The following is a 25,990-nucleotide window of genomic DNA, read 5'->3' as shown; positions in this document are numbered from 1 at the left end:
ATGTGTGTGGCAATCTGACGCTAATGGATTTTCAGCTGCTGCTGAAGTGAATGGGCTGAGGAGGGAGAGGCCTAAAAGCGTATTTGTGAAAGTGCCACCTCATTAGATTCCAGATCGGTAAAACAGCAGTTCAGTTACAGCACACAAAGGCTTGCTTATGTGCATATGCACTACTTGATTTCATTGGCATTGAGTCTCAGAAAACAATATCTCAGAAGTACCTGGAGCAACACCAGGGCTTAGAATTTCCAGGATGTATACCGTAACACACATCCAAATATGGCTTGCACTAAAGGTCTGAAAAAATGTTTATTTAGTTGCTGACCACGGAGTTAGCAATGTGCAGGAATGTCTCTCAGTGCCAATTTCTCAGACAGAGAGGACAATTTTCAGCCCAGCCCTCAGAGTGCACCTGCTGCTTAAAGGGATCCAAGTCCCCAGACCCTGCCAGCCCTCTGTGCATGCGCAGGCTTTGGCTTATGCAATGCCGTTGTACGTTTGAGAAAGCATTTCTCTGACAGGGAGCACCACTCTGGGCTCACAAACAGCTCAGGCAGCCAGCTTGCCAGAGCAGTTGGTTCTTGTTCACAGAGAGAAGGACTTTCTGTATCCTGTCCTCCTCATTCTTTGTCGTGAAAAGAAAATAATTCTCAGAGCCAACAATAAATAGAGGCGTGTTGAACAGCCTGTGTTTTCTCTGGGAGGTAAGGGTGGCAAAGGGATTGGGTCTTGTGTGTCTTAAATGAAAAGAGAGAGGGAAAGCAGCTGGTGTTAAAGGGCCAGAATATTGCCCATCCAGAGGCCTTGGAAATCAGCTGGTCTCTTCTGCAGGCACAAATAGACCTACATAAAGCTCTGTGAGTAGTAGTAAACGAAGAACATGCACAGTCCTATATGTTGGAAAGATGTTTTGCAGCATGTACAGGACAGAAAATGGAGTGGTTATTTAGTATGGAGCAGAGCTGTCAGGAATTGTAGGGGTATGTGTGTTGGGAACCCGAATCTGCTACATCCATGGGGAAATAGATCAGAAAAAAGGGCTGGAAAGCAAATGCAGGCAGGTGTTTATAACAGAGAGCAGGCCAGGCTGCACAGTTCCTCTGGGTACCTGTGCTGTGAAAGCACCGACGGGGACCTCCCTGGTGTGTGGGGTGAGGGTCCGGGAGGAGCACACTGCTGGGGCTGGGTGCACCTGAACTGCACTGGGAGCTCTGCATCGCCTGGAAATGCAGGTCAGGAAATAAGGTGTACGAGGAGTATCACTGGTGCTTACAGTAACTGGGGCCAGATGTCAGTACGTACGTGGAGAATACATTTAAAATCTTGTGTGGGATAAAGAGAGAATTAAAGTTGTCCTGTAAAGGCAACTAGAGAAGCCTGCCCTTACAATGGATTTCTGTAGAATGTGTTTTAAAGTGCTAGGGTAGGATGCCTTCATCTAATTCAGCATTTTTAAATCAGTCTTATCAGCGTTATCCTGTGTGACTTTGCTGCAAACCATTCCTACTTTGGTACCAGCTCGAGGCTGCTCTCGGGGAGCAGCAGTGAGCAAGTGTGAAGGGAGATCCCTTGCTTTTTGTGCTCCTTCCCCCAGCACTTGTTGTGCATCGGGAGCTTGCACTGCTGCTGTTGGCTTACTGCACAGAGACTGGGACGGCTGACTGGGAGCGAGTGATGCCGGGGTGGGTCTGTGTTGGCTCCTGCCAGACAGGAGAGGCTGTGCAAGGAACGAGCTTTGCTGATGTGTAGCTGCACGGCGAAGAGATGTGCACTGAAGGGAGCTGATGTGACTGCGATGGCAGAGGGAGCTGCCGTGATGGCTGTCACACGGAGTCCAGAGATGCAGGTTTTGTGTTCCCACTCCTGTAGCCTGGCTCGGAGACCATAAGAGTGAAGGATTAGTGGGGGCAGGGGTGCTGAATTTATTTTTATCTCCTCGTCTTGTTGTGCCTGTGCAAAAGTGCCAGCCTTTTTTTTTTTTTTTCTTTTTTTTTTGCCTGTGAAGCATTAACTGGGTGGGTTGCCATAGCAACTCCTGCACGGTAAGTTGGGCTGCTTCTTGCAGAGAGATTTCTCCCTCACCGTTCAGTCCCCTTCAGCATTTCCCCTGCAGCAGCAAAATGGCTGAGGGCTTTGTGGTGCCGAGGACCCTGCACCCTGTCCTCAGCCTGCCCTCTGGATGCGTCAGGGGGCTGCGCATCCCTGGCTTGGGTGGGTTGTGGAGGATCCATGCTCTCCACCCCTTTCACAGCACGGAAAATTCAAAGAGGCTTGCAGTACAATATCCCATGTATTTTCAGGTTTTTCTGGTGAGGTCTGGGCAGTGTTTCTTGTCTGCTCAAGACAGGCACGTGGAGATGTTGGAGCGGTTCCCAGCTAAGCCCAGATCGCAGTAAGAGTGAAAGTATCTTATCCTTTCATTCTCAAAACATGCAGTATGGCTGAAAAGAAGTCCAGGGAACACGTTCTAGCAGTTTAATAAACTGGACTGACTAAAAGCATTTATTTTGAATTACCTTTGATTTTGTCTGTAGTATACTAAGCACACTTTAGGTGAAGGAATAAAGTTCAGAGCCAGGTGAGAGAGGGTGTGGTCTCCATGTACGTCTCTAGCCTATGACTTTTTGTGTTACAATCCACCCAAATCCAAGCCCAGTTTCACCAGATTTTCATCTCTAGGTACAGTTTGTCTCCTTTAAATAGGAATTAGAGCTCCAGTCTCACCAGGATGGGTAGTGCGCAGTGCTTGAGGTCTGTACATGAGTGATTCTGAGGGACAAACTCATTAAAGATATTCGTTTGTTACTGTAATTTAAATTGGTTGACAGATGAGTTCTGGAGTCCCTGGGGTTAGAGGAGGAAAAGCTTCTGTTTCTTGCTGGTGCCCTGAGGCACCTGAGAGCAGGGCTGTGCTAAGAAAAGAGAAAAAATGATGAAGGGTCAGTTAATGGCTGCTGACCAAATGACAGAGCCGCTGCCTCCTCATAAGCCTGCAGTTCCAGCCCCTATTGTCCCTGGCAGGATTCTCCATGACAGAAGTAATTAGAGCAGCCATAGCACATGCAGTACAACTCTGCTGATCCGTGCCCTGTGCTTGCTGGCAGTGCACCTGGCTTCCTGAGAACAGATGTGATTACCACCCCGCTTCATGAAACAGGTGGTTGTCAAATGAGATAGCCATGGACATTGTTCAGTAGTTCCTGTGTCTATAAAAAACCCCTCCATCGGCACTCATCCACCATGCACAGGCTGGATTGTTCCAGAAAAGTTAGGAGCAAATCCCATGGCTTTGTCTGCCCTTCCTTTTGTTGAGCTGTGAACACAGCACGGGGCGACGGGAGAAAACAACCGGTCAGTTGCTGCTGTAATACTTCAGGGCTGCAAAGGTTTCACTGCTCCCAGCCAGCTGTGGTTTGGAACCAGGCAGAGCACAACGTGTCCAGGGGGTAATAACGGAGCAGAGCAAGGAGCTGGAAAGATGTCCTTTAGCTAGGAATTCCCTGGACTTGTTGCATGGCTCTTTGTGCACCTGATATTCTCTTCCTGTGCATTTGTGGTTCGGTGCCTGGGAGATGTGGGACCCTGGTGTGCCTCGTGTCACTCTGCCATCGCAGAAATGCAGCATGCAAGGGATGCTGTGGAGGCAGTTGCTCAGCACGTGGCTACAGGCAGACAGTACTGCAGCATTCTGACATGAAGCTGATGAGATGATATCTAGGAAAAGCATTCACTGTCTTTGTTCTGTGCCTGCTTCACTTACACAGCACAAGAACCAGATTGCACGTGTGTGCCCTCAGCACCGAGCCCCCAGCACCAGGCAGGTCTGGACCTCAGCAGTGTTGTGCCCTACTGAGAGTAAACGTCCAGCTGATGGGCTTGGAGCTTGGGCTCTCTGCTGCCTGCAGTTTTTTCTGTTCGGGTGAGTCTGACCGTCTGCACGCTGCCCGTGTCCAACACTTGCTTCTGGGTTTTGGCACTGGAAGTTGCTCACATGTCGTCTGATGGGATGGGTTAGGTTTAATTCAATAGACTGTGCTGTTTATCGAGCTGCCATCGGAGCAGACGCTTTAAAAAGAGGGAGCACATTTAACAAGCACTTCATTTCTCCCTCTCAGTCCACGGTGACCTTCAAAGTTGGAGAAGCCCTTCTGGGCGCGGTGGCTCCAGGCCAAGAAGAGAAAGCCCAGCCTGCTGCTGGCATCGACCCCCAGGGAACCAGACTGGAACATGAGGAGAGAGGATTTCCCAGTATTTCCAACTGCGACCTTCAGAGCCGTACAAACGTTAATATTAACCTCATTAGAGGCGGAGGCCTTTGGGTGACCTCTCACGGGTAACTCCCCTCCCCTCTCCCTCTCTCCCTCCCTCGATCCGGATTTATTTCGGAGGCCGGATAAGTGATGCTATAGGTCGCTAACATCCTCCCTCCGGCTCTAACCAAGCCGCGCATGCTTGCCGAGAGCCGGGCCCCCCGCCCGGGCTAGGCAGGGCTCGGCACAAGCCTTTTTTCGAGCCAGGAGACGCTGCTGGGGTGGCCGGAGGGCGAAGCGGCCACCTGCTGCTGGCTCCTGCCCCGGCCCTGTCCGTGGTGCTGCCGCCGGGCCGTGGGTCCCACCCCGCGGGGAAAGCGCCACCCGAGGATCCGGGAGCGCTCAGCAGCATCCTCCCACCCTGCGCTCTCTCCTCCAGGCTCGCCACAGGCATCCTGTTGCACCGGGGACGAGGCGGCGAGAGGAGCCCGGAGCGTTTTCCTGCCAGATCCTGGGATCTACTGGGAGCTGCTGGGAGCTGCTCCTCGCTCCCGACAATGGCTGCGCTGCCTCGGCTGCTGTGGGTGTCCTCGGCCGTGCTGGTGGTCTGGGGTAGGTGCTCCTTTCCTTGTCATCCTCGGGTTCACCTCCGAATCCTCTGCTTCTCTCCCGGAGGATGCTCCTTTTCCCAGCAGGGTTTCTCTGAGGCTGCCGCGGAGCCCAGCCTTCAGAGTGGATTTTAGTTTTGTTTACAAGAGGAGAAGGAAATAACGTTTAGAGAGTTACTATGGACGTAATGGAGTTAATGTGAACAAAGAAAATGCGTTCGTGCTAAGTGGGCTTACCGCAGAAAACGTGTGCTTTAATATGCATGCAAGTTCCTTACTGTTTCCCGTTTGCTGTTGTTCTCAAATTTGCAATGTAATTTAACGTGTAGTTTCCTTAGAGAGGTTGTGCAAACCAATATGCAGTGCGTGTTAGTGCTAGTTGGCCATGCAGTCTGTGTAAACTAAAGGAAACATGTAGCTTTTATTGCAGTTCCAGTTTTTCCTCTGAAACCCAGCAAAGGTTTGCTGGTTTTGCAAATACAGCTAAGTGTAATCTGCACGTATACCTACAGCTCTGTGGATGTGTGTGTGGATGTGGGTGTACATATTTAATTGAAATGGAATAAAGCACGAGCCAGTTTTTTGTTGTTGTTTTTTTTTTTTTTTTTTTTTTTTTTTTTTTTTCTCCTTTCTCCCAGAAAGCTGTTGCTACCCACGGAGCTGGTAGTATGGGAGAAGTGGAATCCGGCTGTTCTCCAGGATAGGTCCCGGGATAATTCAGTGCTCAGGAGTGTGGGGGTTAATGGGATCTCAGAGGCTGGGGAGGAAGGGAGCAGCTAGCAAAATCAGCATCTTCACTCATCTATACTCTAGGCTTTGGAGACAGGTTTGGACAGACGTAACCCAGCATTGTTTAGCCCAGGGGACAAATGTCAGCAGGGATTTAGTCTGAGATGCTGTTCTGAAGCATTCGTTTTCACAAGTATTCGGCTTCACAGATTGTGATTTTTGTCTTGGTTGGGAGAGCAGTATTTTATAGTTGCCAGTGTTAGCAGAAATCTGATTGGAAATGTTTTGAACAAGAATGCATATAAAATCAATAACTCCCCCAGCTGCCAAATGTACTCGAGTCCAAGCCCCTTGGTTCCTTGGACTGCTTATGAAACCTAGAAACAGGAAGCGAAACGAGAATCTTACCCCTTTGTTTTGAACACATTGCCAGATTAAAACATCCAGACCTTTTAAATTAGCACAAAGAAGAGCGAGCTGTTCCTCCATGCTTGAATTCTGGGCTTTCTCTCATACCAGACACTGTAATTGCTGCTGAAACAGGAGCATGCTCAGCATGTGTGAGAGAGAATGAACAGTGCCTCTAAAGCAGCATTAATTACTAGGGGGAAAATTAAAGTTGTGGCGAGGCAGATGCTGGAGAGGTGAATCTGCATGAAGTGATCACCCTCTGTTAATTATTATGAATTATTTATGCCTCTGAGAAGGAAGCTTCGTAAAATTTGACATTTGAGACTTAGTTGTTGTCAGAGGGTGCTAGTATTGAATCAAAAGGTTTTTCATTGGGGGATGATGGGGTCGTAAGTGCTGAGAATTGGGTAATTGATACCTCTCTTTTTCTCTCTTACATTTCTTCTCACTTCTCCTCCTAGCTGGTTTTTGTTCTGCAGTATGTGTTGAAGTTCCATCAGAGACAGAGGCTGTCCAAGGAACACACATGAAGCTACTCTGCATCTCCTGCATGAAAAGGGAAGAGGTCACAGCCAGCACGATGGTGGAATGGTTCTACAGGCCGGAGGGTGGAAAAGATGAACCCGTATGTATGTTTGGTAGCTGAGCCCTTGCTTTTCTAGGTCGTCTGGTGAAATGTGGTCCAGTGAAGGCATGTAGGAGAAGCCAAAAGGTGCTAGGAGAGTGAGTTTGTCTTGCCACAGGATCCGTGATGAAGAAGAGAGACCCAAATACGAACAAAAGGTTTATGCCTCGTTTTCATTCAAAGTCTGTAGAAATGCCTAGCAGGCTGCTTTAATGACATGGAGGAGGGACAAGCTTGGAGCTAAATTCAGCTCCAACCTGCAGGTCTGCACCATTTGTATAGCATTTTCGCCCAGATATTCCACAGCACCACTTTTGGGCAGTGTCTAAAGTGTCTTTTCCTTGTTTAGCTGTTATCCATGCTTGCACACAGCAGGTACCTGTGTCAGGAAAAGCTGGAATCTGCTGGTGAGCCCAAACATTTGGGGCTGTATGTACATGAATGAGAATTGTAGTTCTTTTCCTTTAATATGTATTGTCTAATACATGAGGGAATTGAGAAGAGAAACAAAAGTATGGGGTGAGTCCTGGCTGCCTTGGCCAAGTCTTATTTCCTGGACCACTTCTTAACCCTGAAACTGTTCTTTGGAGGTTAAATCAGGCTCTGCTAAATCTGTAGGACAGAATTTAATTATTTTTTTTTGGCTACAGACAAAGCAGTAGTGTGCTGACTGTGGCATGATCTCTGTTGTTTTGGATCCCTGTCAGGAAGGGGTAAAATTCAGTTTTCAGGGTGAATTAAAATGAGAATCTTACACAAGAGGCGACTGGAAATCAAGAAAGAATGGTGAATCTGAGAACAAGGTTTGAGTGCACACATTCCTGTCTAGCTATTTTATCTAAGTATGAATAATTACGTCAGTACCTGCATTTTACTGTGATTGATCAGAGACAGACAAGATAGCAAATAGGCTCCAACCGTCTGAGAACAAAAGGAGCCACACTAGGGAGTGAGGCAGGCATTCACTTTCAGTGACCCAGGTGATAGATTTGCTGGTGGCAACCCAGAGAAAGGTAATGAAGGTGAGCTGGGGCAGGCAGTGTAATGCTGTGATCATGTATAGTGGTCAGCCAGCAACTTACCAAAAATTAGGCCTGTGAAAGCCACCTAAGATCTGTTCTTCTGACAGACTATTTTCACACTGCTCTATTTCTTCTGCAACACTGATTTCAGCTGAGTATCCCAGGGCTTACTGAAGATGACCATTTGTCTTTGCAGTATTTATTTTCTGTGGTACCTTCTGAAGATGATCCAGTGACTGACAGGCTGGTCGTTAAGACTATGGGATCCTAATTTTAGTTGCATTGCTGATCTTTTGTGTCATTGTCCCTATGTCTCTCTGCTGTTCTGTGCCTCAGTTTTTCTACTTCCACAATGGAGATGATTCAATTTTCTCTCTTTTGCAAAGTAGTTTGAGATTTTGAGGTAAAAGATGGCAGAATCTGAATATGTGTTGCTCCCAAGGAAGCCATATCCCAGGCCGTACACATGTGTAGCTAGAGAAGAACAGAGTTTCAACCGTTTCTTGCATATTCTCTGGTGTTGTCCAAGATATGAGCCAGTGATTAATCTGAGTATCCCTTCACATTTCCTCACAGATCTACAAGTACAGGAACACAAATCAAGAATTTCCAAGCCGCTTCAGTGGTCGGTTACAGTGGAATGGGAGTAAAGACATGCAGGATGTGTCCATCACTGTGTTAAACGTCACCTTGAACGATTCGGGTATCTACACCTGTAATATCACCCGGGAGTTTGAGTTTGAGATTCACCGGCCTCTCTTCACAAGCTCCAGACTGATCCACCTCACCGTGGTGGAGGAGGGTACGGAGGACTGGCAGACTGTGTCTTGTGTCCTAATGTGCCATGGGTGTTGTCTAACAGGGACATAATTTTGTATTGCATTGCAGGAGAGGGGGGACTGAGCTCCCAGGTAGCTGTGTCTTTCTTTGCCAACAGCAAGTACTATACAGGGTTCAAGAGGAAAGCCCAGCTTTATTATTTTTTTTTTTTTTCCTGACTGCAGCCTTGCCTTGGCACAGAGTGCTTGTGTGGGGATGGTATAAGCATGGAAGGCTGAGGCAATGTCTGGGAACAGCTGGGCAGGCACAAAGTGCAAGCAGAGGTTTCCAGTTTCTCTGCTCAGAACCCTCCCTTCTCCCCTGGCGGCTCTGGGATGCTACAGCACAGCCTTTGCCAGGATACCCACAGCTTCTCCTTCCTCGCTTCCGCCCCCTCCCTCTTTCAACTCATTCTCCATTTTGATAGCAGTCTGTTGCTTCTTCCCTCTCCCAGCCCCTCCTTCCCTTTGCATTGCTCCTGTCTTACCACTCCTTTTGGTTTTGCTCCCGTCTGTGCTGAGATCCTGGCTCATTAGGAATCAGTAGGAATCCCGCTGTCCTCTGCAGAGAAGGACAAGAGTTTTTACCCCTCATCTTTTCCTGTTGTGTCTACCCTTTCCTTCTTCCCCACAAGCACCTCTGTTTTGATCTCTCTCAAATCACTGCCGGCACAGCACACTCAAGTAACAGCAGTGAGTAAGATGTACAAAGGAAGCAGAATGTGAAGATGAGAGAGGCACACGGTGAGCAATCTGTAGGAATGTGTAGGTTGCAGAGAATGCAAGACACGTGCAAGCCTGTGCATGCTTGATGCCTGTGGAAACACGCAGTGGAGTCGCTGCTGGCATACATATTCTGCTGGCAGTCTTGCCTGCTCCCTGTCTTTCGACCCATGACAGTGTAGTGGCACTTGGGTCTGTGGCAAGGTGGGTTAGGAAGGATGACACGAGGGTTTGAATGGAGCTGCTGTGCTCTGACAGCATGTAAATGATCATGAGATGATTTCATTTTCTCAACAGCTGGAGAAGACTTCACCTCAGTCATCTCTGAAATTATGATGTATATTCTGCTGGTCTTCCTCACCTTGTGGCTACTGATAGAAATGGTCTATTGCTACAGAAAAGTCTCTAAGGCAGAGGAGGCTGCCCAGGAAAATGCGTAAGTGTGACATCCCTCCAGATGTGAGCAGTGCTGCAAGGGTCCTTCAGATGTCTCAGTCCAGGTCAGACTGCAAGAAGACCAAACCTTGCTCTTGCACGTTTCTAGCTGATGTTTGCTATGTCTGGAATAATTGCAGTGTTCCGGAGTACCAAAAGAGACGGTGTAGCAGCAAGGTGAGGGATGATGTACAGGGAAGGGAGGGTGGCCAAGGTGGGCAGTATTCCAAAGTGGCCCAGCGTGAACCGTGTGGAGATGCTCTCGTGGAAGGCCTGCCCTCAGAGATCTGACTCACAAGCCTGCAGCCTGTGCTACTTCGAAAAAGCAGAGGAAGAGAAGGAGAATTCTGGCAGCTGATACACCAGGGATGTTCCAGTTTTTATGCTGGCCCATTCCCATCTCTAGGAAAGCTGTATGTATAGGATTTAACAGTCGGGAAGGCTCACTGTCTGCTCCTGACTATGCCAATGAGAATGTCCTACTGTGAGCATCTTCTACAGGTGGAATTTGTTACCTTAGAGATACTTACAGTCATTCAGTACCTCTGAAAGGGTGAATGGGCCTGAAATGTGCGCTTGAGGTTAAGCTTTCCTCTTTCCTTCCAACTACAGAACAGACTACCTTGCGATTCCGTCAGAAAACAAGGAAAACTGTGCTGTGCCTGTGGAGGAATAGCAGAGAGGAGCCAGCGGAACAAACGGCACCAGGGTAGGTGATGAGGGAGCAGTGAATTGCTGCTTGTGCCTGTCAACCCCTCACCCTTACTACAGTGGGTTAGGTGTGTGGGGCTGGAGAAATGGCAGAGGGGAGATTCCTGGAGTCTGGCTTTGCCCCTTCTCTGGAGCTTCTCCAGTGACATTAGAAGCAATTCAGGTATCTTTGGATGGTGGGTATACTAATGATTTTAAACCCCAAACCAATGCACATATTTAGGCTGTGATTTCATTACTCCTCCTTTGTGCATCCCTGTGGAGTTGGGAACAGTCACTGTCCCCTGCAGATGGGGAACAGGAGGAATAAATGGCACTGTCTCCAAAGGATATGTCTTCTAGGAAGGACTTTGTGTGCAAATGTCTGTGACCTAGATCTAAAGACTTGTTCATGTCCTGTCAGGTATCACGCTAAATGTATCACGATCCTCACTTCAGTACCTTCAAATGACTTGTACTCCAAGGGAATTCTCTCGCTTGCAGGGGCTCTGAAGACAGAAGGACCATGTCATGCCAGCCAGGTTTGAGGGGGAGCTCTACGCCGTCGGGAGGAAATGCGGGGAAGTGTAAATTCTCTTCCATTTGCCTTGGACTCTGTACAGCCTTGACTTTGGCCTCATGACTCCATTCTGAGCTGCCAGCCCATTTGTTAATGGACTCTCCTTTTGAAGCATGCTGAGCAAAGGGCACAGGGGTGTGGGCAGCACGGCTCCTTCCCAAGTTTCAGTCCCCTCATCACGTTAATGGCTTTGTAAATGTTAGTGTCATTCCTTAGCTGCTGTCACCACCACTTTTATTTGCAAAATATCCTAGTTCTCCATTGCAGAGGTAAAGGTTGTATGTATCATGTTGTTCTGACCTGCAGGACTGGGAACAAGGTCATTTAGGGTGATGTTCCGCCATTTGTTACAGCCCCAGCATTTATTAGAGGTGTTAAATAGAAGGAGTTCAATTATTTGAGATATTTTTTATATTTTTATTATATTTGAGCTCAGTAAGTTGCTCTGGACTTTGGGCTACCAGTGCAGATGTAGAGTATGAGGAGTATAAATGCATTGCAATTGATGAAAAACATGTAGTGAAGGATGAGTCCCTGTGCCATGTTCACACTTGCTTCTGAAGGAGGGAGCTGAGAGCAGAAATCCCGAAGTACTCCTAATTTGGGAGGCTGTATGATACATGACCCCCCTGTACCCTCCCTTCCACTTAGCATGTATCAAAATTCTTAGTTCCTTCCATTTCCCTTGTGTAGCAGGTTTACTCCTCAAGCACGCAGAGACACAGTGGTAGGAATAACCTGTGGAGCCGTGTTCAGCAGCAACAGGCAAGCCAGTCAGACAAGGTATGCCTTTAACCTGTTTCTGGGGAAAACCCTGAAAGGATGACAGCTGGAGGCAAACAAGCATGCCAAGTAAATAGGATGCGTAGTCCTCACAGTAAAAGGACTGACAGCTTTGTAAAATGATTGTACTTGTAACCGTGATGGTCTTCTCACGCTATCCTACAGCACCACCTAGAGGAATATGGAGAAAGTGGTTACTTTTTCCTAGTTTTGTAGTAATTATGTATTATGTGATGATTAGTCTCAATATTCATTGTAAATGACCCACTGCTGCACAGGAATTACACTGTAAATTCAGTGAATGCAAACTGACCTTTTAAATTTTAGTGGTTTAAACAGAATAAAATCAGTTTTCTGGCCTCAAACGTAGATATTTGAGCTCAATAACTAGGACCATGAGGAAACAAATGGTAGAAACATTGGGGTAGAATTGTACTTAAAGTGGGAGAAGGTTTCCTTTTGATATAGGAGATGGTGTTACACCCCTGCTGCAATGGAGCCTGTACTGCTTGCAAGAGCTGACAAATTTTGCTACACTGACCGCTTTTAAGTATTACAAAGTGCTTGTGAATCAAAAGCATGCTTCCTACGTATGGAATTTCCCCTGCTTATGTTCTGCTGCAGTTTATGTGTTGCTAAAAATCGCAGAAGTTGTTCCATTTGTCAAATCCCAAGCCAGATTTCTAACTGGCAGTTGTTCCAAATGCCTTTCTTAGAGCAGTGTCAACTTCAGTAAACTACTAGGATCCAGTCTTCACCATAGGATCTTTCTCAAGCCCAGAGCTGAGTCTGGCAACGTGAGCACATTTTCCAGATGAAGCACGCTTGTAGTCTGGGCACTGGTTCCTTAAACCATAATGTCCAAAAATAGCTCCTCTTCCAGTTCTGATGGGTATCTTCATTTTCCCTAGGCCAACATGCCTGGCCTCAAGGCAATTTTTGGCATAATCCTAACTCTAGATCCACAACAACAGAGGAGTGACTAGACAATAACTACTGAGTTTCCATTGCTGACCATGGCAATAATGCTCAGAGTGATTTTTAGGTAAGGTTACATAAACCTCTCTCTCACTTCATCTCTGTTTCTCCTAGTCCTTGTGAAGTACTGACAACCTTCTGATGTTATAATGTGAAGTCAAAAAAGGAGAAAATTGAAAACTTCTTGAGAGCTACCTCAGGTGGTAAAGAAGGGCCGTCCTTTAGTCCTGCACCTTCGGGTATTACGCACGCATCTTCTTAAGATGCCTTTTGGACAAATCTTTCACTTTTACAGTTCTTGCATACAGATAGGACTATTGCCCTGTGTTGTTCTAGGCAGGGGAAAATGGTGCCTAAATTCTACTCAAGATTCCCATAGTAAAAAAAAAAAAAAAAAGGAAGGGGGGGGGGTTCTCAAGGGCGGTGTTAAAGGCAGGCTGTGTCCTGGGAGAGATGGTCCTGGTTGGTATCTGAAAAGACCCTCCCTGTGTATTTGGCAATGACAGAAGAGATTTTAGAATAGGCAGGACAATAAAAAGAACAAAGCACTCATGAGTCATGCTGTTTGTCTGATAGATTTTTTTTTTTTAATTTATACTTCCATTGTACTAGCTACTTACATTAAGTTTCGGCTGCATAGCCTTTACAGTTCCTAGGTTCTAGCAGGTAAGTTTCATTATCGTTTTATCGCATTTTGCGCACAGCGCAAAGTTTGACAGTTATACAACTCCTAAAACAAAATCACGGTTCGTCCCCCACCCCACCCTGAAGTTCACAGCGGTGCTACAGGCTGCACCGGCCTTGGCCAACAGCCCTCTGCTTCCCGGGCTCCAGTGGTGAAATCCCAAAGGGAAGCATGCACCTGCGGGTGACTATATGACCCGTTCCCTTTCCTTGCTGACATGAGGCCATCCTCGTTAATTTGCAATTATGACAGCATCTGGGGTTGCAGGATCCAGGGCCTCAGGTGAGGAGAACACGCTCCAGGGTCTTTAGCAGCTTTATCCAGCCCTGGAGCATGCGATGAGAGATGAACTGCTGTGGGAATGATAACGTCCCAGAGGTGCCGCAGCCACACGATGCTAGTCCGGGGTGGTTAAGGATGTACGCTGCAACGGTTCTGCTGCTCCTCCCTCCACTCCGACCTCAGCAGGCCAAGAGCCAGGTTAGTGCTTCTGTATCTGCTCTGCTAAGTGCTATTACAGGGGAGGTGGGCTTGCGGAGATCGGAACTACGCCCGTGTGGCACAGGCTCCACCTCTTTGCTGGATGAAGTTGCTGTTTCATAACAGCTGCTCCCACAAATCCTAATGCTGCTGGGGCAGTCTGAGCCGAGACTGTGACACGACCAAGTGGCTGTAGAACCTGAGCTGCACGTTTGTTTTATTCCCTAACTATTCTTGGAGTTTCAGTTGGGGAAAGTGGCCATTTAACGTTAGCAATGGAATTGGCCTAAATGAGTGAGGTAACAGAAACGGCGAGAGAGGGTACCTCCCTGAGCCATGTGCAAATATAATTCCTTCTGCAGAAGGAAGTCCTTTTCCCTACTGAAAAAAAAACAAAACAAAACAAAAAAAAACAGAAACAAAAAACAAAAACAAAAAAGAACACATTCACTTGAAGAGCGGTACGGACTGCATCAAGGAAAGGCAAGCAGGGACAGCACCAGGTCAGTCCACCTATGACAAAGGGAATGATTGTCTGGCAGCAAAGGGACGTAGGGAGAGGGAAGAGCCATAGCAAGCACTGCAAAATGTGTGTGGGAGAAGAGGGCATGGCACACCACGTATCCATGCTAAGGGTTAAGCCCATGCTGTCTGGCTAGATCAGGGAATAATCTCAATCGGCAGTTGATCAAGACATGAGGAGCTTATTTGGCCAGTGTGCACATCTAGAAAAAGACAGGTATTATGGCACAAAGAGACTCGTGCTATGGAGACTGCAAAGCGTAGAGCTCAGAGCATGCCAGGCAGAGGGAACGGGCCTAAAGGTCGGCACGGTCACATCTTGAAAACTACACTGACACAAAGGTTTTGCGAGCCACTTACCTCAGATGCTTTGGTTTAAGAGACTCTGTTTTGAGTATTGTTTTTAAGCAAGCCCCTGCTAGATGTTTTAACTAGTGCTGAGACTGAAAAGACTGAGCCAGAGTCTACATGACTGCACTGTTTGGGTGGTCCTGTGTGGAGCCAGGAATTGGACTCAGTGATCCTCGTGGGTCCCTTCCAACTTAGGATATTCTATGATTCTCAATGGCAGCAAGCCTAGCAGAGATCCTGCTGCAATGAGCTCTTCAGAGTTGCACACGTAATTTGGAAAAAACAGTTCTGGCAACACAATTCTGCCTTGAGAAACATGACTTGAGTCAGGTCCTTGCTTCCCCTAGCCAGCAGTACTGCAAGCACCCAGTGCTGATGCTTTGTTTGCTTCACCTTTAGCATGCTGTGGAACCAGAAATTGCCACTTCTAAATTAGAAAGTGGTTTGCTTGTATCCTGATTGGGAAAAAGAAACACGGACAGAGTCCTGCCCTGGGTATATGCTGGAAAATGGCTAGTTGGGTACGTACCTCCCATGGAAGCAAGCATGGACATTCTGTGGAGAGGTACTTTCGGGAGCAAGGTTGTGTCACACAGGTGGCAGGGTAGGACTCAATGTGTTTGCCACAAATGAAATTTTACCGATTCGAGACAGAGCCTCTTCCCAGATCATTGCAATAGGCTAGAGACTGTGTATGCCTGGAAATGAGCATTCACAGATGTTTTTTTCCTACACCTTAACTCACTAAGTTCATGCTGTGTTTCTGTAAATGAACCCCAGAGGAAGAAGGGGCCCAAAAGTTTTTCCACTCCTAATAGTAAGGAGAAAATCCTCTAACTAGCTAGGAGTGATTCACTCCCCCAGAATTTCCACCGCTAACCTCTAGTTTGCAGCTCATTCTGTTTGAGCAGTGCTGGTCTCTTTAGGGTTGGAGATTATCTCTACCACTCTGTCCTAGTGCTGGCTGGTATGAAAGCTGCAGGCTCCCCTCTCTGTCTCCTCAATTTAAGTGCGTCTGCATCCCTGAAAGATGACGGAAATACAGGTCTGAGAAGGCAGAGCCACCAGGAAAGGGAGAAGGATTAAAGTCATGTGAGAAAGAAACTGTATTCACCAAAACCTGTATGTATGCACTCCCTTCTGGTTAGCATTTTTGACGTGTAGAAGTGAAAGTGTGAGGCATGAAAGTGTGTCTTTCACTCTGCTTGGGCATATTGCAGGCCTACAGATCTGCACAGAAATCATTGCACAACACAGCCAAAAGCTCTCATCTCAAGTACCTGGACCATGTGTCTCCAATGCCTACTTGAAAATCAATCTTTTCACCTCATATAAAGGTAGGAAAAAGCATACCTAAGTAGGCTACATGATTTAGTGCTGCTAGGGACAGGTAGGCTAAGGACCATCCCCCATACACCCAGGTGAGCTTCCAAAATGAGCAGGGGGCTGTCTGATGTGAAGGGAGCACAGCCTGGCACGCCAGGCTTCCTGAGAGGGGTTATAGCAATGCAGGTGATGGTTTTGAGGTGTTTTAGTGCTGGTGCTTTAAAACCAGCACAGCATCAGGCTTTGAAGCCTTGTCTCTTTCAGTACAGGGTTATATCATAATAAATATATATGTTTTAGATTTCTTTTTATTAAAGTAGACAAATGGGGTCCAGACAGGAATGGCAGTGTGTAAGCTGTGTGGAAAGGTGTACTCTGTGTCAGTGGCATGATTGAGGTATGTTATGGACAGCCAGGCTGTGACTGCTTAGGTAAGGCAGAAGCACCACCTCCTGCAACATCAGTTAGGTTGCTCAGCCTTGCTCCTAGAAAGCATCTGCTAATTTCCCTAGGAAATGTAATCATGAATGAACTGCAGCAAAATTGCCTGGGGCTGTAAAAGGAATTAATCTGTTGATTGGAATTCATCTGCAGTAGCAGGTGATTCCTATCGTAGTTCTCTACAAGATGGCATCTAAATGAGAACATGCTGAGGTTTTGTGTGAGCCCTTGCTTTTGTGCCACTGTGGGTTTTGCCTTATGGAAAAGACCTTAGTTTTCTCTTTCACTACTACTTTGATAAGTGGCAATAAAGGATTGCTTCACAAAGCCAGACTTGCCAGACTACCCACCTCCAAGCCAGACTTGCTGCCAAGTGACAAAAAAAAAATCCAACGTAACTAGGGTTTTGAGAAAAGGAAACCTAAGTCCCCAAACAGCAGCGTTCCTCATTCTGAAGGGCATGTTTGGTGACCACCACTCTTAAGTTCTTTACTGACACCCTTATGGTCTTTATTGAGGAATTTAATGCAACTGTGTGTTAGAGCTGTCAACCATGTTAAACAGTTTAGAGTAATGTGCAGGCAGAATGAATATTAGTGCTTAATATTTTTATATCGGCCTGTGTGTAGCCTCACATTAATTTAACTGAGCTTGTGCAATTCTGTCTCTAAGGCCAATCCCAAGGAAGCCAAATCAGTGGGAACATCCAGAACCCAATGTGACCACCATTTGCAAAAATGCTGCAGAGGAAGAAGGACACACACATAAGCAAAGGGATTCTGTGCCTCCACAACTAACAAGAGAACACCAGATGGGTAAGAAGCCAGCTCTGACTACTGTTTTACCCTCTCGGACACATAAGTTGTTCTGTCTCCTGCTCGGTTGTCTTTCTACAGACAGAAAGAAGCTTGCCAGCCAGGTTACAAAGACCCACGTTCCAGGTTTCTCTCTCAAGATACAGCCTTTGCATTTTCTGGCAAGGAAACGCGGCAAGCACAGGGCTTCCTTTCTCTTTTTTCCTTCTCTCTGAAATTAATTTTTGAAAAAGGGGAAGATGGGCAGCAAGGCATTTTTCTGTGCTTAGCAACTGTGGGAGTAACAAATGGGAAAATGGGACTCAGCCAGTGTGGCAAGTCAACAGTGGGGATGGAGCTGGGGCCCTTTGGTCCCAAGAGGAGAGCAGCAGGATACCCTTTCAGGTTACTAGCAGCTCAGATTCATCGTACAGTAGCCATTTCAGCAGCCTCCCTGGAAAAAGCCAGGGAGCAGCACAGTAGTCAGCAGCATGAAATCAAACAGACAGACATAAATACAAGTTATTCTCTAGCTTCCGAGGCATGTTTTTGCCAATTGTACCTTTCACACCCTTAAATGTGCATTCAGTAACCTGCCTTCATCCACACTCCTTCAACTGTGAGTCTTTGTCCGTGGGACATGTTTAGAATTTGGTCATGAAAAATCTTAGGCAGGCTGGGAGAAATCAGTGGGTTACTTCTGCCAATGGTACCTTTCCCTGGTTGGGCTGTGAGAGCTTGTAAGGGTTTTCCTTAGACTCGTTTTCTTCCTCAGCTGTGTGGATCAGTGTTTCTGGTACAAAGATACATAAACCAGTTACTCACCCTTATGTCCCCTGCTCTTTCAGTGCCAATTAGAGCAAAAGACAGTGGACAAGCTAGAACCACACCAACTGCATGTGGGGAATATGCGGCTGACTCCTTCCTGCCATTTAGAAGGTGGAAAAATCCTGGTGTTGAGTAATGATGAAGACTGAGGGTCTCACATACCACCTAATCTACCTATCCAGGTAAGATGAGAAAGCATTTATCAATCACCCACTCAAGCACCCTGCATCCCACCCACTCACAGTGGCTTTTTTTACACTGCACATCAGTTTCTGCCCTTCTTTCTCATTTGGCTGCTAAAGGGAATCTGGAATTATCCCCCACAAGTAGTAAAAACACACAATGTCTTTAATGCAGCTCTACCACCTAACTTGCTTAGAGAGCAGATGCACTGCTGTGCAGCTTAGGAGACAGCCCAGTCAGATGCCTTACAGTGTGGACATCCCCCAGTCTGTCCCGCACCCCTTAACAGTCCCTTTTTAGTCCCTTTTTTCTTTTCTTTTTTGGTCCCTGTGACCCTTCCTAACCTCTATGAGGACTGATGAAGGCTTTGCTGCTCTAGCTTGCAGGTAAGGATCCAAAGCAAAGGTGTCCTTTTGTTGTCATTGTTAAAGGAAAGGATATTTTTCTTTTCTACCTAATGCTTTCCCACATGGATTAGAAGTAAAGGTCAGGGCTAAGAGGTATGAGCAAAGTGGTCTCTCAGACTAGGAGCAAGAGGTAAATTTGCTGAGCAGGATGGCAGGAGTGGTTCTGCTAAGTTCCCTTAGCTTTCCCACTCCACACTGTGCTAATAGCACGTGGTTTGGCAGAAAGGAGGGCTCGCATAGAAATACTCGTTTTGATTTTGTTTTTTAAGTTGGGGCACTCCCCCTGTTGTGAGAAGTCACACAGACAGCCCTTATCAGCACCGATGTAGATCTTCAGCACAGGGATGGCTTAATGGCAGGGGCCCAAGCACACAAAAAGCAGAGAACCACAGAAAACGTAAAGGGGACACTGTCAAAACAGATGGAAGTGTGCTTTCTGCAGCGTGGCTCTCCTCCATCTGAGCACCATGGGGGCAGATCCTCCCCCTTCCCACCATCTCCTTGGCAATTAATGCAGTATCAATAGCAGGAGGAGGCAAACTAGGTGTTTGGAGAAAGCTTTTCAGGCTTATTTACGTTCTGTGCTTTGCTCTCCGAACCAGGCTGGCCAGCACGACAGCAAATTGCATTTCTGCTCCAAGAGCCATAAGGATGATTGCCAGTGAGACCTGCTCTCCACAGACCTAGAGCAATTCCTCTGGAGGCCTCCTCTCCAAACACGGAGTAGTTTTGTGAGGGATTGATGGTGATTGCCAAAACCTCTCTGTCCTGAAGCCAGCAAGGTAAGAAGTTGACAGTGTTCCCTTTATACGTGTAGATACACAGAGTCAGTCAGGGACCTTCATGCGCAGGGAGGGGAGGGGCATTCGCTCTGATGCTTCCCTTTGAAACAACAAAAACAAAACAGACAGACAGACGAACAGACAGCCAGGAGTATTACAGAAGAGTGGTGCAAAAGCCCAGGGTAGCACACAGGGTGCATCCCTAAGCGCACCTCAGTGCCAGGAGAGCACAGCCCTCCCACACGCACACACACGCACACCCCACACTACCACCGAGACGCTCCATTTCAACCAGTGTTTGGAGGTCAGTCCTTCCTCGCGATACGTAGGCTTTTTTTTTCTCTTAAAATCTGTATATAATATATATATTTATATTCTGTATATATATATATTTATATATATATTTATATATCCTATTTACACATATTGCACACCGTCCTCTGGCCTCCTGCATTCCTGCCTGTTAGTGGAAACGTTTCCGTTTCTCTTCTGGATCTGACCCGAAGTCCCGGGACCCGATGCCATTCTGGAGATTTATTAGTGAATCCTTCATCTGCAAGACAAGAAACGTCTCCAATGTGCTGCTACCCTGAAGGTGACAGGGCTTCGGGATTTCCTTCCCCATCAGTGCCTCCAGGTGCCTCCTTCACTCACAGAAAGTACTGACACCATAATACCTGCTGTGGGGGACTGGGAGGTACCGGTGGGGACTGAGAAGATGGGAGTCAGTGAGACAACAAGGGGTGAGCAGAAGAAGGTACAGGGTGAGGGCTCTTCAGGCAATGGATACTAAAACTGCTGGCTCTGTGCTGTGAAGGGCCCATGGAGAGTGCGTCCCCTTCACCCATGTGAGCCACATATGAGCCCAGGGTTGAGGGGAAAAAATTTGTATTCCAAATGGATTGCCAAGGCCTTACAGACCCCTCTGGAATGTCGGAGCCTAGATACAAGATGTGTTGTCTAATAAAAGGTTTTGGCCCTCCAGAATTCTCTCCTTGACTTGCCTGGACCCCCCTGCGAGGTGAGAGAGAATCCATGGTATCCTGTGAATAGCCCTTGGGATCTGCTGCCCACCCCAGCATCAGGAGATGGAGCTAAAGGGAGACAGAATTGGAGGAGATGCACCTGACAGGCTGCAGCGGATCCAGGTAAGGACTGCGAGTGTGTGGCTGTGTGGCTGGGAGGACATGGTGACCCTCCACGCACAGCACCAACGGGCCGTGTGGTCTCACCTGGTCTAGAAGCATCACGGAGGATTTGATGATCTCGCGCCATTTTTGTAGCTCTGAGTCATGATACTTCTGCTGAGATTCTAGTAACTGGGCCCATTCTGTCTGAGATTGGGGTAACCTGTCAGGCAGAACATGAGCAAGAGTGAATCTGGGGAAACCATGGTCAAGGGGGAGCAAAGTGGGCTGGCAGGGGAGGGGGGCTGCAGCTTGCATCAATCTCTGTCTAACCCTTCCACCCTAAGGGGGTAGCATCTAGATGCACTTATTATTTTCCTAATATTAGCCTGCCTTAATTGTGGTAATTAACAGCAAAGATGTGCCTTTTGCACAAGTGCTCTAGTGCAGCTGGAGCTGAATGCCCACGCACCAGGGCCCCTGACAGGGACTTCAGTGTACACTGCTGGGCAGGTGCTAGCCTTGTGCAGTGGGTTTGGATTTTTTTAACTTCCCTAGACATGCCGTGCTGGCCATCACCTTAATACCACGCTTTCCTTATTCTGAATAACAGCAGCACCAGTTCTCTTTGTAGCGGCAGCCACCTTCAGGCCTAATTAATCCTCCCCCCACCCCTCAGGCCTAATTAATCCTCCACAACAGGGCTGGAGGCTGCTGAGTGGAGGAGGCTCAGAGCAGACACAAGCTGTCAGGCCGCTGACAGGAGGATCCCCAGGCCTGGCTGCTCAGGGCCAGAGGAAGGACATCGGTGCACCTGGTGCATAGGTGGAGCTTGGCTGGGATGAGGCGAGGATAAAGCTCCATGGAGCAAAGCAATGCGAGGAGCAGAGTTGAGGCAGAGAGCACAGCACTTGGAAGATGGCAGGAATGCGCTGCAGAGGCACCTCTCTCGCCTAAGAGGTAGGGTTGTTTTTGTATGCCCCCAGCTTTTAAGCCAGCTACTTCTCTCTTTACTGCTTCTTGGGCCTTTCTAGTTTCTAAGACATCTAAATCTTTGTCTTCTGCTTTCATCTCTTGGGCTTTGCTTATCTGTAAGAGAGAGGGATCTTCGCTGCTTTGTCTTCTGCTTACCTCCTGGGCTCTGCTTTTTCCTAAGATAGCTGGATCCCTCCTCTCTTAGCTACTTCCTGCTGTATACACCTCTTAAGGTCTACAGACCGTAGTGGAGACTTTCAAGTCTCCTACCCTGGAGGCTAAGCAGAGCAGGGCCTTCCTAGGGGGAAGGGAGAGCTCCCTCAAGTTCCTTCTTTCTCCAGACACTGCAAGTTAACAGCCTCATCCTCTCTTACCTTGGCAGACGGGCAGAATGGGGGCACCTCTGCCGTGCCTTCCTGCCATGTGCCATGATAACTGCCTCACCTCTTCTCCTTGTGTGGCTTTGCTTTGCTCCACAGTGTTTAATCCCTGCCTTGTCGCAGCCAAGCTCTACCTACCTGCCAGGCACACTGCGGTCACCTGCCTGTGGCCCTGCATGGCAGCTCTGGGCAGCCAGGCCTGGGGATCCTCCTGTCCAGGGCTTGAGGGCTTGCATCTGCCCTGCCCAGCCAGCTCCTGACCTGGAGATTAAACAAGGACATGGTAAGTGTGACAACTAAAAAGCATTACAAGTAAAAAAAAAAAATGGACCCATTCCCAGTGGTCAGTAATCCTAGACTATAATAAATAACTCTGCTACTAATAAATGTTGCTTTCTGTGTCTAAGTGGAGAAGCCACATACTTAGATTCAGAGTGGGTTGGGGCAGTGAGTAGTCCCCCTAACTAAGTGTACCACTCCTTAATCTCATTAGCACCTGAAGATCATTATCTTCAGAGCCTCGAATTGAATACTTCTGAGCACACCCCACCTTGGACCCAGCAGGTGGGTTTGGTCTAATCCACAGCAATTGCAGTTACAACACAACAAAGTTAACTGTGCAGAGGGGAAATAGGAGAACCCCTACCCACCCCTATAATTACAGTACATGCACATTACAAACAGCATATAAGACAGTGCTATACTTAATACCATATTCAGTAGTGGTCCAAATAAATACCAAGACTGCCATAGGGAGATAAAGCAGGAAAAATCACTGACTAGATCTGTGGGACAGTTGCACAGCTATTACCAGTTAAAGAGCAAGCCCACCCTAATGAGAAGTGGAAAGCCTGTAACATAAGACAAGTAACAAATAAAGTAATTTGCAAACTGTTTAAAGTCAAGACAAAGTCAGTTGAAGAGGGAATCACCGCAACTACACAAAAGGATGTCCAGAAAGGGGACATAAAGAGACCAAAACACCATAGCAAAGTGGATTGTGATGTTCCCAACTTCAACTGCTGACCGCAGAGAAGCTGATCAGGCAGGACACCTAGCATTTATGTACAGAAAAAGCATTCACCTAACCTTGCCAGAAGGAATTCAAAACGCCAAATTGCTGGTCATTATTAAACAGCTCTGGGCCATCAGGTCACCGCTGTAAAATGCCATCTACCAAAAGGTGCTCTGGAGGGCACCCTGGGAAATGCTGACTGGCAGGTCCACTTCAACTCTAGACCAGATGGGGGAGTCTATCTAATAAAAAATGATCCCAACATATGCAGTCTGGTTGCGGCAAGTCAGCGTGCCTTCTGCAAAACGAAATGGGAAATACAGCCTTACAGCCTGGAGCTCTCCTCACCTCAAACAGCACACACCCAGCGGACACTGTAATGAAATAAGATGTTCAAAAAGCCTTGGGCAAGGCTCCACACTATCAGTTATTAGAGAAACTAAGTCAATCTGCAATGACGTTTCCATCTAGTACACCTCCAGGGAATGCTTAGGTTGTTATGGAGCACTCTGTCCTCCCAGTGCGCTCTCTCTTCCTCCTATGTTGTAACAACTTGCTGATAGCTAGACCCACACCTTTCAAAATCTTTCAACAATTAATCATGTCACAAGTCCAAATTCTTATCTGGGTACAAAGAGGTTCTTTCTAAACACTGCTTTGAGTGTTTAGAGTTGAGCCATCAGAGAAAGGGAGGTGACAACCTTGGCCCAAGATTACAAAACATTTCTTTGTACAGCCTGTGTCCTCAGATAAGTGGGACCCTGGGAAGAAGCAGAGGTTGCCTTGTTCAGCACTTTGGATCAGGAAATACTGAGCAGCCCCATGTCTTCAGCTATCTACCCACTTCATCTGTTACACACAACAGGGAAGCAATCTACCAGACAGCCCTGAGCTGTGGTGTCCTGGTAAAGCCTCTAACATCTGTAGGGAACATGCAAGAAGAGGCAAAGACAAAGCTGGTGTGACTGTACCTCTCCTGGAGCCGCAAGCCCTGCCATGCTGTGAGCGTCTGGGTAGTGTACTCCAACATCCAGAGTTTGTAGAACAGCATCATATTGAGAATGACCAGCAACACCAGACTGCAAATAAAGAGAAAAACAGTTTACTGGGAGCACTGCTGCCCCATTGCCTGCCTGTCACACCTGGGGAAACATCCAGAGCTTTAACGAGGTTTCTGGAGCCCAGGTCCACGCTGAATGGGAGTGGGAATTTAACTTGTGTAAGGGCCAAGTGATCAGAACCCAAAACTTCACCATGTGGGAGAGATGTGTGAGCAAGGACAGACAGACAGGGATGACAGATGGATGAGACAGGCTGGCTGAGTGGATGTGCTGAATGCAGAGAAAGGGGAGAAATGGGAGAGTAAAGAGGATTAAAAAAAAAAAAAAAAAAAGACAGTACCTGAAACAGATCCTAATGGGAGCAGGGAAGAGAAAAGACGGAGTAGCTGCAGGTTAGAAACAAACTGACAGAGAACGGGAGAAACTGGGCTGAGCAGAGGTTTATAGACAGTACAGAAGATAAATGGCAGGGAGGAGGGAAGAAAGGAACAGGGAGGAAAGACGCCGGAGGGAAAGAAATAACCGGGCTTGCAATTAATGGTGAAATTCACCCAGGAAAAGATGAGCTGTGTGTGGCTCCTGTGGACACGTACAAAGCGCCCATGGCAGGGCACTAACATGGAAATGCACATTGCACACATCCAGCCCTACCCACTCCCACCTGATGCCAAGGTGGGCACACCACCACAGGCAGGGCAGCCACTGAGTTCACCAGATGCTGTCAGGCTCCTCTCTTCCCTCCTCCACCGCCACGCATGCACATTTCTACTCTCTTTACCAGCGCGAGTGGCGGCTCAGGGAACAGGCTCAAAAATAACATGCTCGTGCCCGTCTCTGAATAGTGTGGCTATTCTGCTGGAAGAATGGCCTCTCTATAGCCCAGCTCAGGCAGGCGGATAGCAACCAGCCAGAAAAGTATTCTGAAAACATTACGGAGAGCTCCTTCAGCACTGTAAGCTAAGCTAGTAGCCTGTAAGGAGAGAGCATCATAAAGCTTTTGTGCCTTGCTACCCACCTGTCTAGCCACAGAAGAGAGCACCAGGCTGTCTACCCAAAGCATCTGTCACTTGGCCTGTCACATTTCTCCAGCTGCTCTGGGTCATTGCTGTAAACCTCTGCAGTCAGCAGCAGCACTAACCCATGAAAGCTACTGGCAGCCTGAGACACAGTGAAACCAAAAACACTGCTGGGTTGTCCGCATTTATACGAGGGCCCCATGCCCGGCTCACTCTGAGCACACATCCAGCAAGGCCACGGCTAGCAACTGGGAAAGGTGGTGGCAGAGAAAGGACACAAACTAAAGCACAGTTTTTGCTGCCGAACTAGTGGAACCATGCCAGTCTCTCTTGTCTCATGTGTTTCTATCCTTACTTTGCAGATAGCATCTTTTTAGATGTCACTTTAGATAGAAAAATTAATAAAAATCTATAAAATGAGCCCCTACTGTTGACTTGCCTCTCAAAACTGAGGGAAGAAGAGACTTTAAAAAAAAATAGATCTGGAAAAACCTATGGAGCCAGGTCAGTGACTGGCTAAGGACTGGCCAAAGCTGGGATCAAGCCAGATCAAACAGCTGATGGAACATTTGGGGGAAATTTTAATTCATTCTTTTCTGCCTGTCATTGTTTTACTCTGTGCTGAGCAAAGTTTGGGACCAGAGAGGAAGTAGAGAAAATCAAAAAACGGTACAGGAGAGTGAAGAACATCAGAAACATGAGAGGACCAAAGTAAAGGCAGAGCAAAAAAAATTTACTTACACAAAACTGATGACGAGGAGCAGCTTGGAGACACTCTGCAGGTGGAAGCCACTGGGGCTCTCCTCAGGGATGTGCCGTGTCTGAGTGGAACCTAACGAGACAGATGGGTTTGTTCAGGCTATGAAATGCTGCCTGATGGGAAGGGCAACATTTTTCTTCTACCCACCCCTCCATCTTACTCAAAAAGTCATCATGCTTCCATCGCTCTGCAAATCCCTGGCCTC

General features: G+C 47.5%; 2 protein-coding genes across 15 annotated transcripts in view; one reads left to right on the top strand and one right to left on the bottom strand.

The window, feature by feature from the left end:
* Nucleotides 1-4,059: 4,059 nt before the first annotated feature.
* SCN3B (sodium voltage-gated channel beta subunit 3) lies at nucleotides 4,060-13,212 on the top strand. The gene is made up of 7 exons (XM_032201904.1): nucleotides 4,060-4,333; nucleotides 4,690-4,862; nucleotides 6,460-6,623; nucleotides 8,222-8,447; nucleotides 9,484-9,622; nucleotides 10,234-10,330; nucleotides 10,816-13,212. The coding sequence occupies exons 2-6, from the start codon at nucleotides 4,808-4,810 to the stop codon at nucleotides 10,295-10,297; spliced, it is 648 nt and encodes a 215-aa protein (XP_032057795.1). The 5' UTR covers nucleotides 4,060-4,333; nucleotides 4,690-4,807; the 3' UTR covers nucleotides 10,298-10,330; nucleotides 10,816-13,212.
* Nucleotides 13,213-13,229: 17 nt separating this feature from the next.
* The window catches only part of GRAMD1B (GRAM domain containing 1B), a 96,027-nt gene continuing 83,266 nt past the window's right edge, over nucleotides 13,230-25,990 (bottom strand). For 13 of the 14 annotated variants that reach the window (XM_032201888.1, XM_032201894.1, XM_032201897.1 and 10 more), the window contains 5 exons: nucleotides 25,767-25,857; nucleotides 24,350-24,361; nucleotides 23,920-24,027; nucleotides 20,684-20,801; nucleotides 13,230-20,004 (listed from right to left, as the gene is read on the bottom strand). In XM_032201888.1, coding sequence (XP_032057779.1) covers nucleotides 19,915-20,004; nucleotides 20,684-20,801; nucleotides 23,920-24,027; nucleotides 24,350-24,361; nucleotides 25,767-25,857 — 419 coding nt within the window. In that variant the 3' untranslated portion in view covers nucleotides 13,230-19,914. The remainder of the gene's footprint in view (nucleotides 20,005-20,683; nucleotides 20,802-23,919; nucleotides 24,028-24,349; nucleotides 24,362-25,766; nucleotides 25,858-25,990) is intronic. The other variant, XM_032201889.1, reaches the window with a different exon arrangement.

Source organism: Aythya fuligula, chromosome 22, assembly GCF_009819795.1.
Source record: "Aythya fuligula isolate bAytFul2 chromosome 22, bAytFul2.pri, whole genome shotgun sequence".
NCBI lineage: Eukaryota > Metazoa > Chordata > Aves > Anseriformes > Anatidae > Aythya > Aythya fuligula.
This window is presented reverse-complemented; position numbering and strand designations above follow the sequence as displayed.

Excerpts from the sequence above, each read along its gene's own strand:
- SCN3B (XM_032201904.1), top strand. The coding sequence starts at position 4,808 with ATGGCTGCGCTGCCTCGGCTGCTGTGGGTGTCCTCGGCCGTGCTGGTG. Across the intron at positions 6,624-8,221 it reads AGGGTGGAAAAGATGAACCC|ATCTACAAGTACAGGAACAC; the intron begins GTATGTATGTTT and ends ATTTCCTCACAG. Across the intron at positions 8,448-9,483 it reads CCTCACCGTGGTGGAGGAGG|CTGGAGAAGACTTCACCTCA; the intron begins GTACGGAGGACT and ends TTTTCTCAACAG.